Source organism: Cyprinodon tularosa, unplaced genomic scaffold, assembly GCF_016077235.1.
Source record: "Cyprinodon tularosa strain WSP-4 unplaced genomic scaffold, ASM1607723v1 ctg98, whole genome shotgun sequence".
In the NCBI taxonomy this organism is placed as follows: Eukaryota; Metazoa; Chordata; class Actinopteri; order Cyprinodontiformes; family Cyprinodontidae; genus Cyprinodon; species Cyprinodon tularosa.
Genome location: NW_024039762.1, coordinates 2,614,097 through 2,627,407, shown reverse-complemented (window position 1 = coordinate 2,627,407; position 13,311 = coordinate 2,614,097). Strand labels below are relative to the sequence as shown.

Here is a 13,311-nt window from a genome sequence, read left to right as displayed (position 1 = left end):
CTTTATCAATTGTCCTTTTCTTACAGATAAGAAAAAGAACTTAGATAAAGATGTTTTCAAAACATTACTAGCTCAACATATCCTTGAAGAGGAAATGGTAATTAAATAAAAACTAGAATTAAAGCGCCCAAAACAAAAGAAATCACATCTGCATAAGATTTTGGGGATTATTTTTCCTCAGAAGTGTACAAGCTAAACAATGCTTGTTCAGGAAGCTTGGGGAACATCTTTAGATCTACCATTACTGCCTATTGAATTCCTGCAGCTGAGAGGTGTAAAACTATGGGTTAACTTTCAAAAGCTTTTCAGAAGTTTATAAGTTAAACATAAAATGCAGATTCTTGAGAATACATGAAGAGTTAAGGTACCCGACTAACCTGACGGCTAGGATGTGCATGGGCTGTGAGCGTCTCAGCTTAGTCTGAGGGGGTTCCACATTCGAAGAGGAGGAGTGAGGCTCTGGGGAGACGTGGCTCAGCACCTGAGAGGAGTGGTGATGCCTTTGTTGGCTGTGATGGGTGTTATGATGATGGTGGTGATGATGATGATGGTTGTGGTGATGCTGTGAATAAGAGTTCTGCCCATTGTGCAGTAGTGGTGTTATCTCTGTCTGCTGGCCACTGCAGGTGGAGTACAGACTCTCCAGCGACGAGTTCATATCATTCACCAGTGCCTCTAAGTCGACGTCATCTTCTGCCAAACAAAAGAAACATACAGGTCACATAAGTGTGGAATGTTGCACTTATATATATAAAAGGGTTCTTTTCAATACAATAATAAAAAGTGTGAAGAACAGATAGAATATCGCTGCAAGACTTAACTTAATGTCTTGCAAATAAAAAAAAAATCCAGTTTATTTAGGGTCTGGGCAAATCTAATAAATGCATACTCTTCCACAATGACCAGATATATAGACTCCAGGACTACAGGCAGGGCTAGTTGGCTTTCAAGAACATCAAAGGAAAGAGAAAGACAATAACAAAAGCATAAATGAAAAAGCCTTGAATAAAGAAATAGGTCAAAATACAGATATTAAATGGATTTAAGAAACAAACTTTTTAAACAGTTTATTTACATTAGATTGTTTGATTAAATCTGGTATAAGCAAAAACATAATTTCTTGTTTCAGGGAATCAACAGCAATGTTCTATATACTTTAATTTTTCTGGGAGTTTATTCCAGACCAGGAGCAAAGGAACTAAACACATAGTTGACCTGTTAACAGTTTTTCCCTGAGCTACATATCACCACGATTTTCACAGTTATCATGCGATTCTTTCCCATATTTCCATCCATTCCTAGTGTATCAGATGTCCTAGACGATTGTTTGAGGTTCGGTTACCTGAAATAGAACATTTAATCTATGAAATGCTTGGATTTTTTTTATACTGTAATCCTGCTTTAAGATGTTTTATACATTTATTACTGACATGTCTAACAGGTCTTAACAGGTTATTAATTTCTTCCCACATCACAATGATGCAAAGGGTTATAAGTAGTTTTTTTTCTCAAGTTTATGTCTTTTCTAAAGATATTATGACATTATTGAATTTCCCTTTTGTATTAATAAAGTATTTTTGAATGAAATATATTTTTAAAGACAAAAAATGAAAAGGAGACATCATGCATGGATAGCACTAACATTGATGCCTTGTCTCACTTCTCCCCTATCTTCATCGTCTATGCTTGTAGGTGGGTATGTTTATCGATGTACATACAAAAGAACACACACGTACTGTTACCTAGTTTTGCCCAGTTGCCTTATCAGAAAGACAGTCTTGACTATGTACATTGTTCTGGCCAACTAGCCTTATCTACAGAGAAATCAGGCACAGGCACAAACCTGCCCATTACACTTCTGAACTCCTTCCCTTTAGGACTTTGCACCAAGGATCCAGCATCAGCTCTCAATTCACCACATTTCAAACTTCTAGCTTTCAAATGTATTTAAAATGCAAGATAAGAAAAAGAAAAGTCCTGGGAGGACGAATCCATCCTCAAAGCCCTTTAGAAAACCTCTAGGCACATTTGAATTCAAGAAGTGTCGTCCCAGCTGAGGGGGAAATTCTTATCTAATTGCTTTATGCTATAAAACTTTCATCATCTGGGTGAAGTGAGCGTCTAACTTTGCACAAATTTAAATTGTAATCTGCACTGGTGATTTATATTTTAACCAATTATTCATGAAAAAAAAAAAAATCTTCAAACTTCATCAAGCTTGTGTATTCATGTTTCACAAGTATGCCGCTGGAAAAAGAGCATGCCACTAGGGGGAGACAAGCTCTAATCATAAAAGACTCATGAAAGCCCAGAATAGTAATAGGACCTGAAAACTAACCCAGAAATTAGTTGCAAGGGGGGCAAAATTCTGCATGCAAAAATACATGCAGAATGATTTCTTTGTTGGACATCTGAAAAAAAAGAGCAATTTTAGTCACTGAATTGCTATTACAAAGACACAAAAGAATATAATAATGTTAAGGCGCTTATTAACTAATACAAGTTAGGAAATAAATATGTTTCATTTAAACAGAGCAGTGCAAAACTCTTCTACTATCACATTTTTCTTGTACATCTGAAAGAAACAGACATCATAAATGTGTCACATGTTATATAGATTTAATCTATTAGCTAATTTACTTCAGATTTAATCTTTTAAAAATCCATGCTATATTACTGTACAAAATTGTGTTTAAATGAATTTGAATGATTAAGTTTAGCATGCTGAGCCCTTCAGATTACATTACATAGGAGCAATTTAGAAACTGGTATCTTTGACACTGTTCAAAAGGACGCTACAGAATGGCATTGCTGAATAATAACAAGCTGACGAATAAGAAAGTGTTGTATTAAGGCATTTTAATAGAACATTTAGTGGAATGAAACAACGCTGAAGAATGATTATGAGCAAAAGGCTTGTCTCAGACATGAGAAGGTTGTGAATGGAAGCTCATTCAAGATTTGAATTAGAGTTACAAGTAGTGGATTACAGCTAGCCTTAGCTTTAGGTGTCACTAAACACATGTTATTACTGTCACATTTCTAATGTTAACCACTCCTGAATCATATAAAAACTAATTTGATGGGTGTACGGTTTCAGGGATCTGAGGGGCTTCAAAGTGACTGCAGAGATTCAACTATTTTTATATCCAGGGACAGAAAATTTTGGCCGAATGGAACAACAACAGCAGCTTTTAGAGCTGACATGAATATTCCCATTGCTTTTTTTTCAAGCTCACCATTTAAAAAGTGAAGTAAGTAAAGATTTTCCTAAAAACGTGACCAGCAGTCGCACCACAGGTGCCTGTGAGGTGGTTAATCTCAGGGAATTAATAGTTACAGGTAATCTGGAGCAGCTACTTATAGATAACCTGGAGAGCTAAAGAGCTATTTTCTACTGGACACAAGGTGCTAAAAAGCTGCACTGAAGGTGACGAGAAGAAGGCACCTCCTGTGACACAGAACCGAACAAGCAAAGATTATTATCCTAATTTAAATGGTTATTTCAATCCCATACATAGAAGACACTATGAGAGCACCTAAATATGTGAAAATTTTGCATAAATAAAAATGTGATGTTTTTTCTGAGCATTTCAATCTCTCGCTGATTCCGGTATTCTCCACAAATCATTAAAAGAAAAGCAAAGTCTGCCCTACTTTGGTACTTGGATTAGCAGAGGTGCTTGCACACAAAGAAATGCAACCCTCGAACTCACATTTGTGTGTCAGTATTGATCGTACGACTGCAGTCAGCGCCGCACGTCACAGCTACACAAACAAAGGTGTGCGTCACCAGTGTAAAACAGTTGGATGACACTCAGCCCAGCACCTCGAGGGTGCAAGCATGGACAGGATTAAAAACAATCAGGATTATGGAACCTATAGCGCTGCTCATGCATCAACATCAATATTCATCAGACAAGTAGTCTGAAAAGCTGCAGTGTTACAGCAGGTTAATAAATATTTCACTACATGCATTGAGTGATGATTCAAATAAATCATTGAAAGCGACACATAACAACTAAAACTAACAAGTTTTTTTCAAATTAGGACAAAGTGCTCCTTTGTACTGTGAAGATCCTTAGGTTTGAAGCACAACTGAGAGTTCAGCCAACATGCAACAGAGCAAAGTTTGCACAACTAACCAGTCAAGGACAAATGAGCAGCAGATAAGAATTTCCCTTGAATGGGGGCGGCTTTAATCAAGCTAAATAAACTAACATTACAGGAATCTCTATGACTGAATAACTTTTTTTATTTTTATCAGTATTGATTATTGTAGAAGGTCTAATGGAATGTAATGGGCTAAAACAGGTTTCATACTAGCAGAGATTAAATAAGTAGCACAGAGAAATAAAATGTACCCTAATTGGATATAAAGGGGGGAAAAAATACCTCCTCACCATTTTTTTTCTTTTAAATGAATCTCTAACAGTAGGAAGTGTGACTTTCCGAAATGTGAGGATTTATTACAAAAAAGAATACAAGATTCTAAAAGAAACATTTAAAATGAACATCTTAAAGAAGTTTCTGTAACAAACTGTTTGTTGCTGCCAGCCTTGTTTCAATCCCTGGTATGGGGAGAAACCAACTTGTTGTCCTGTGAACAACTTCAGCTACCTGAGCTGCAAATCTCTGCAGCTCCTCCTGAGTTACTGTATCATCAACAGCATTAATGGGTTCAATTTCACAATCACAAAAAAAAAACACAATGTGTCTTTGTTTTTTCTTGATTATATTTGAAGGGAAATCCATTAAACAACAGAACTGCACAGTTGAATGGGCTCCCAATTCATTTGAGTTTATTTATATAGCGCATATTCACAGCATGTCACCTCAAAGCACTTTACAGAGACAATTCAACTAGATCATACAGTCAGATCGGTTCAAAGTTTTCTATCTAAGGAAAACCAGCCGATTGCATCGACTCATTGACTAGAAGGCAGTCCGTCACACTAAGCATGTTTGTAACAACAGTGGAGAGGAAAAACTCTATTTTAACAGGAAGAAACCTCCAGCAGAACCAGGGTCAGTGTGAGCGGCCATCTGCCAAGGCCGACTAGGGGTCAAAGAGAAAGAAGAAAACAGACATAGAAAAAGAAGCAGAGATACTAAAGGCACATTTGAAGTTGTCCTTAATATAGAATTTTGACATAGATTTCACCTGACAAAAGTGTATGCCTAACAGAAAGTAATGAGGAAATTGTGATGATGGCGTTAAAGGAGAAGAGTTAGAAAAAATGTGGGCTTATCTCAGTTTTCAACAAATATTGCAATTGCATTTCTTTGTTTTGATTTGTTTTACACAGCACGAGATATAGCTATGTTCTATAAATGAACTTAATATCTCTGCCCACAGTTTTATATTACAAAAAGCATACCAGTCTGGAATACAGTTAGATTTTAAATATGAAACCTGGAGTTTTCATAAGACAGCATTAATATTACAGCTCTTCCTGCCACATTATTTTATTTCTCTCATAAGTTGAATCCCTTTACGTCTGCTTTGTCCTCAACAAACATCCCCCTCCCCCACCCTAAACAACTACAGTCAAGTAAATGAGTTTTATAAATAACACAGCTTATATTGATTTTTTTTTTCATTCTTTTAAACAACTCTAACTAACTTTGAAAGACTGTAAAGGAGAACAGTCAGAATCAAGGTTGATTAGAATATCTTCTTGGTTGTTAGTGTGTGAGAGATGGTCAAAAACAAGACTATTGTTGCAGAAGACAGCCCCATATGGCCCTTCTCACCCCGGAATGTAGACTATGCATTTTGAACATGTTACTGCAAGTTCAAAACAAAAAGGAGGGGTCTGTCTCCTGCAGAAAGAAGGGGAAAGTACTGGGTATACATTTACAGTACATCATTGAACACATACACATGGCAGACACAAGGGTGTGTGTGATGGGAGGGGGGTTAACAGCCTATGAATACAAGCCTGGCAAAGGGGGTTCTATTCAAAGGCATCTGTGGGAGCAATGCCAGAGCAAGTGCACTGTAAAGCGTGGCTTCGGGATTGCTCAGTACAATGCCTGTGGTGACAGTACACACACCCACCGAGGGCCAAGCCTCCAGATGGGAGGGAGAGGGTCAAAGGGGAGCAAAGGAAGAACGTGAACAGGAAAAAAAAAAAAAAAACGGTGGGGGAAGAGAGCAGGGAAGGACAGAACCGTATTTACGATGTTTAGCTATGCTGATATTTACGGTAGGTTTAGGATGGTAGCAAAAGACATTTTTACTAACTAAAAGTAACATCGGTGTTTTGTAGCAGGCCAATTTAAAGTCCAGATCGAATTTAGTTTTTTAATTTAAACTCAAGCTGCAAACAAGAAAAAACCTGCATCTCCTTCCAACAGACTTGAAACCTAAGCTCCAGGATTTGGGTCTTATTGACAATCTTAATGTGATCAGAAATGAAAGTTGGCCAGTAGGTTCCCATCATTGAAACAAATGATTAATATTCTTCTATCTGAGTTATTGTGGAGTTCATAGATGACTTCTGTTATGCAGAATAAATACTTGCTTTCTGTAATGTTTTTAACAGAAGGTGCTAGTTAAAGAAGTTAGTAGCAGAAAATTAGAAAATGTAAGTTATCAAACCAAAGACCATATCTGGATTGTTTGGTTGAATTCAAATATAAAAAACATCAATTTTATTTTCACTGTTACTGTATTAAACTAGCCTTAATGTTTTCTGTTTGAGTGCACTGACGATGATCAGTTTCTAGATTTAAAGTCTGTTTTATTTGCATTTTTTTAAATTCAGAATCACACACAATTATTGGTAGTTTAAAAAGACTCTGTGATGAAAATGTCTTTGAAAATTAAACCAGTCTTCTAGATCAGTGATTCCCAATTGGGGGTACTTGTACCCCTATTGGTCTGCAAGTGCATTGCAAGGTGTACATGAAAATATATTATAGTTATAATAACTGAACTTTATTAATCTCAAACTGGAGAAATTTACCTCTGTATTAAACCCATCCCCTTTGGGGAGCAGTGGGCTGTTATTGCAGGGTGCCCAGGGAGCAGTTTTGGGTTAATGGTCTCAGAAGACTACTGGGGGTACTCATGGTAAGACAAAATCCCCAAAGGGCATGGTTAGGGCATAGAGCTTGGAATCCTTAGGTTCTGAGTTCAAGCCCAGCTCCCACAGACTGCCCCTCTGGGTTCCTGAGCAAAGACCCTTAACCCCACACTGCTCCCCTGGTTAAATGCAGAGGTAAATTTCTCCAATATAAGATGAATAAAGTTCAATTATCAATTTTTATTATGAATAAATGTAAAAATCTTAGCAATTACATTCTCAGTTTTGAAAGAAATTATTATTTCTTCTGTTTGTTTTTTTATAGTCAAACTTAACAAATCCCAAAAATTCAAAATTGTAATGAATTTTTGATATATCTGCTGCAACATCTATCTTTCCAGTAGTCTCAAACACATCCGTATTATTGTAGTAGTTGTATTAGTGTACTTAGGTAAATAGCACCAACTCAGTGCATGCCTGCACTTAACACTTATCTAAAAGCAACACTGCTGCTTTCTGTGAATGCTATTAGGAATGCTGAAAGCATTTCTGTCCCTTTGGAGCTTATTACCCCCCTGTAGTGTTTAAAACCAGGCTTTATATGGCTCTACAATTCTTAAGAAAGTGCTGAAGGAATGTATTTCTAAAAGAATGAAATCTTTTCACAGTCAGAGTTTTAAAATGTTGTGCTTTGACATAATAGTTGATATTCCATTGATGCAGTCTGCTTTTTGAGCATTTCCGTTACTGCTTTTTTTCCTGGTCCAAAAACTGCATTTTAGGGCCCTGCTCTGGCTCAGAACTGAACAAAGCCAAACAGGGCAGTGAGGTGACATAATCAGACTGCTGGTTATTGATTGGTAATGGGTGGGTTCGGCCAAACGATAACAGCAGCAAGATGGGAAGAAACGTTGGGCGAGGTAGTAAAGAGAATAACAAGCCACAGATTTTACAGTACACAGCAGTGCAGGGAAAAGCTGAAAACACACACTCGAATGACTGCAAAACTAAGCCAGGACCACAATAGTGAAATAAAATAAAACTAAAATCAGTGTTTTAGTAAATGTTTATTTACCTGGCATGTTCAGGATCAAAAGTTATGTCTTATAGGCTCACAGCAAACCGTAAAGCAATTGTAACAACTTTAGGAAAGAGTTTACGCATTTACAAATCATAAACCATAGCTGAACAACTAAATGCAAGATTTGTAATATGTTTATAAAACAAGTTGGTAGACCTTGCTGTTAATAAGATTGTGGTATTCCACAGTGAGCTAGTTTATTAGTTATTAATATGCATCTAAGAACAAACAGTGACAAACTGATGTCATGCTGACCTATAGAAGCCAAAGAGGTGAAATGTGAAAGAAAAAAAATATATTATTCAAATCAATTTAGTCTTAAGTTAGGTGCAAATCAACTTGCTTCATGCACAGCAGTGCTGCTCTGAAACCAATGCCTACAGTGGGGGTCCACTGGAGTTTCCCCCTTTGTCTTGAAAAAGACCTTGTTATCATCTTGCATAAACATAGTTTGACATTCTGGCATCATAAGTAACTTTGTTACACTAAGGAACAAAATGTAACTGCTTCATCCCTGACAAATTTCCTGAGAACATAACATTCTGGCCATTGAGGCTGGCCAATAAAGCCTCTCTCTTCACATAGTCCAATTTAGATAACTTTATCTTATAGCTGAGCTGCACTTATAGCCAACAGTTTCTGCAAACAGCAGAACATCACCCTTTTAAAAATAGAATTTTATACATTTTAGGACCTAAAACACACTGACAGTTTAAAAAAAACTAAGTATAACAGTAGATCCAAACATAGATGTTTGCAGATGGTCTGGTTCCTAAAAAAAACTTTTTTTAAAGTATGAATTCCAAACTAGAGGTACATATGCATTCAAGAAGCACTGTTCATAAAATATATAACTTTTGAGTTTAAAGTTAGCCAAGAAAATCTATCTTGACTTGATTCTGACCATTTTAGCCTATTTGGCTCTACTCATTGACTGGCTGGTCAGACACTAAAAAAGGGAAATAAATGTATTTTCCCTAGTTTGTGATTACTGTGCCCTAAAAGCAACCACGTCAGGCAGAAAGCAACACTCCTTGTGTTCTGAAGTTGTGACTTTAAGAAGAAAACTCCAAGCTTGCTATTCTCAGCATCAATAAGATATTCAAATGCAAAGACATAGGGAGCACAGACATGTTAAAGCTATATTAGAAAGAACCATGAAAGGGCTCCTCTGCTTCATTGAGGTTGTGAAAAACCAGAGAGCCAAAGACCATCAGAGGATTACAAGAAGGCTAAATGAAGTAAAGCAAAGCTCTTCTCTGTACTATTGAGCTTTCAGCCTCTGCCTGGATTTAGAAAACATGATGAGAGAAGACTGCTTTAGCTTCACCCCTGCTCCACCTCCTGTTGTAAGAAAGCTCAGAGCCGCACCTTCTATACATGAGTGCAACCACAAAGCAAGTAGTTTGATTTGATTGAATTGATTTAATTAAATCAGCCAAAACCTGTTAATTTAAATGTAATACCTTCTTTAAATTAATGCTCAATAATTTTTGGGAGTAAAATGAGTAAACAGGGCTCATTTTGCCCCCTTTTCACGCCCCCTTTTACTGTATTTATTGCTAGGGTTTACATGATATGGATATAGAATTAGTAACATTGGCAGTTTAGGGAAAACAAAGGCCTCATGTCCACTTTTAGTCCCAGAGGACGAATCAGAAGCAAATTTTGAATCACCAGGTAAATCTATATATATATATATATATATATATATATATATATATATATATATATATATATATATATATATATATATATATATATATATATATATATATATATATATATATATACACTATATTGCCAAAAGTATTTGCTCACCTGCCTTGACTCACATATGAGCTTAAGTGACATCCCGTTCCTAATCCATAGGGTTCAATATGACGTCGGTCCACCCTTTGCAGCTAGAACAGCTTCAACTCTTCTGGGAAGGCTGTCCACAAGGTTTAGGAGTGTGTTTATGGGAATTTTTGACCATTCTTCCAGAAGCGCATTTGTGAGGTCGCACACTGATGTTGGACGAGAAGGCCTGGCTCTCAGTCTCCGCTCTAATTCATCCCAAAGGTGTTCTATCGGGTTGAGGTCAGGACTCTGTGCAGGCCAGTCAAGTTCATCCACACCAGACTCTGTCATCCATGTCTTTATGGACCAAACTTTACACTTGGCACCAACTTTCTGCAGAGTCAATCACTACAGACCTCCAAACTTCATGTGGTCTTCAGATTAGCTCAAGAACAGTGCGCAGAGAGCTTCATGGAATGGGTTTCCATGGTCGAGCAGCTGCATCCAAGCCATACATCACCAAGTGCAATGCAAAGCGTCGGATGCGGTGGTGTAAAGCACGCCGCCACTGGACTCTAGAGCAGTGGAGACGCGTTCTCTGGAGTGACGAATCGCGCTTCTCCATCTGGCAATCTGATGGACGGGTCTGGGTTTGGCGGTTGCCAGGAGAACGGTACTTGTCTGACTGCATTGTGCCAAGTGTAAAGTTTGGTGGAGGGGGGATTATGGTGTGAGGTTGTTTTTCAGGAGCTGGGCTTGGCCCCTTAGTTCCAGTGAAAGGAACTCTGAATGCTTCAGCATACCAAGACATTTTGGACAATTCCATGCTCCCAACTTTGTGGGAACAGTTTGGAGCTGGCCCCTTCCTCTTCCAACATGACTGTGCACCAGTGCACAAAGCAAGGTCCATAAAGACATGGATGACAGAGTCTGGTGTGGATGAACTTGACTGGCCTGCACAGAGTCCTGACCTCAACCCGATAGAACACCTTTGGGATGAATTAGAGCGGAGACTGAGAGCCAGGCCTTCTCGTCCAACATCAGTGTGCGACCTCACAAATGCGCTTCTGGAAGAATGGTCAAAAATTCCCATAAACACACTCCTAAACCTTGTGGACAGCCTTCCCAGAAGAGTTGAAGCTGTTCTAGCTGCAAAGGGTGGACCGACGTCATATTGAACCCTATGGATTAGGAACGGGATGTCACTTAAGCTCATATGTGAGTCAAGGCAGGTGAGCAAATACTTTTGGCAATATAGTGTATATATATATATATATATATATATATATATATATATATATATATGTTGCATTTGTGAAAACTCCGAAAGCTGACTTAATACTAGCAGATTATTACCACATCATTACACATACTCTTTCTTAATTGTGCTGTTTTAACATAAATATTGCTATATTAAAGTCATCTGTATTCCTCTGCCTGTGAGCTCCCTCCATGCTGCCTGATCCTGGAAAATGACAATGTAATTTCTGCTCCATTTATTCCCCATCCCAGAGCCAAGCGTTCTCATTCACTCCTCGAGCCTTTACAGACTCCCCGCCCTTACCTCTCATGCTGAGCCAATATTGTACTTAAATCTCATGCTCCGATTGTCATGGATGAACCCTGTATGGGACAATTAGGTACACAGCATAATTATATTGGCACCCTGTGTTCAGACAGAACACCCTTTGAACAGCTAAAGTGTTTACAGTGGGAGAAACCCAAATATAAATTACAGGCGGTCACCAAAGTCTGGCATACTGTAGGGAATAATAAACAGCGCCGGCCGCCAGTCCCTCTGTGATGAGACCCTTCTCTAAACTATGAAAAAGGTAATATGTGTGCATCTTTGTTACAAACAACTAAATGTTTCATGCCAGGGCTATTGAGTACAAAGTGTACCAGACCCACAGTAACAAAGTGTATACACCCAAAAGCACCGATTTGTTACAAAACACCAACCTTGATGGCTCGGAGAGCTCTGATTGGTTGATTGCTGGAAGCTTGGACGAATTAGATCAGCCTGTCGATGATTGGAGGAGCGGTCTATGTTGTCCTGCTGAAATGAGGGAAAAGGGGTAAAAATTTAAAATGAAACCCTTAACTGACAATAGATTAGAGACAGGTCGGTCAGATGTTGTACAATAACCAAAGACTTCAGATAATAACTGCTATACTAGTTATGTCAAATGGTACATAAGTCACAATGCTGCATATCTAAAAAGAAATACCCCGGTGGAAGTGGGCAACAGATCCAGAAAGATGAAAGCATATATATTTTTGTAAAAACATTATTTTATTTTTTTTTTGCAATCTTACATTGAAGAATAACAACAACAAAAAAGCTTAAGCTTATTTGATGAGGAAACAAACATGTTAAAAACAGTCTTTCACTGGTGTTACACTTGTTGCCACCATTATGAAATGTTTTTCTAAATGCCTTTTGTTTTAGAGATCTTTTATCCTGGTTGATTCAGTCCGGTAAAGAGCTAGAAGAGCTCAATTTCAAAGGCAAGTTTTCTATAGAATATAGGTCTAGGGACTTAGGGCCAATAAATACCATAATGTAAATAATCAAAAACAATAATGGTGCTTGTTTTGGATTTTTACTTACCAGTTCCCTCCAGCAACAAACGATTTCATATTTTTTGGTAACAGTATTAGATTTATTGTTAATCAAGCACCCTGAAAGAGAATCAGGCTCTCAGAATGACAGAGAGCTAGATTATGCTTTGTGTCAGTCCCACCTGTTGAATATCCCTTTAAATTTGATTCTTTTAGTCTCTTCTGGCACACCGCTCTTGTTAGAACCACTAACATAGAAGTTAATGTTAATACTCCTGAACAGCTATTTTCTTGTAGCTTAATCCCTATGTAAAAAGGTGAAAACAAATCTTTATCATACAATGAGGTAAAGTTATAGCTGAATGAAAGTTATGAATGAAAATGTACAAAAAAGGTCACCAAAGGTGAGAATTTGTCCATTTTTGACAGAATAAAGATCACAGTTGTTTGTATCTAGAGTTGTCCTCGTGATTAACAATTACCATTGTCAGCTCCCCAATGAGGCAGTGACCTAACCTCATCCAGTCACCAAGTTCACATCAATATAGCCCTACTTGTTTTTTTGGGGTGGAATAGTGTTCAACTAAGGTGTGTAGTCAGGACAATTTGAGACAGATTTTTATCAGTATCAAATCTGAACCATTACTAGGGCTAGGCAATTAATTGCAATTGCAATTTAATAAAATGTAATTTTTAAATCGCAGAGATACTTCATTTTGGTCACAAAGGTAGAGAGAGTGGCACTTTTTCATAGAAAAATTACAACACAGTCCTGCAACAATGGACTTTAGACAAGCAAGCTTTCAAGATCATGAAAAACTGCAACCCAAAAATAAAACGTCTACAACC

The 13,311-nt window shown here is 37.6% G+C and overlaps 1 protein-coding gene across 2 annotated transcripts in view; it reads right to left on the bottom strand.

Moving 5' to 3' along the window:
- grb10b (growth factor receptor-bound protein 10b) overlaps positions 1-13,311 on the bottom strand; it is a 79,521-nt gene that overhangs the window by 44,248 nt on the left and 21,962 nt on the right. Inside the window, exons 3-4 of one of the 2 annotated variants that reach the window (XM_038275850.1) lie at positions 11,860-11,956; positions 378-693 (exon numbers count right to left, since the gene is read on the bottom strand). In XM_038275850.1, the coding sequence (XP_038131778.1) occupies positions 378-693; positions 11,860-11,956 (413 nt within the window). The remainder of the gene's footprint in view (positions 1-377; positions 694-11,859; positions 11,957-13,311) is intronic. The other variant, XM_038275851.1, reaches the window with a different exon arrangement.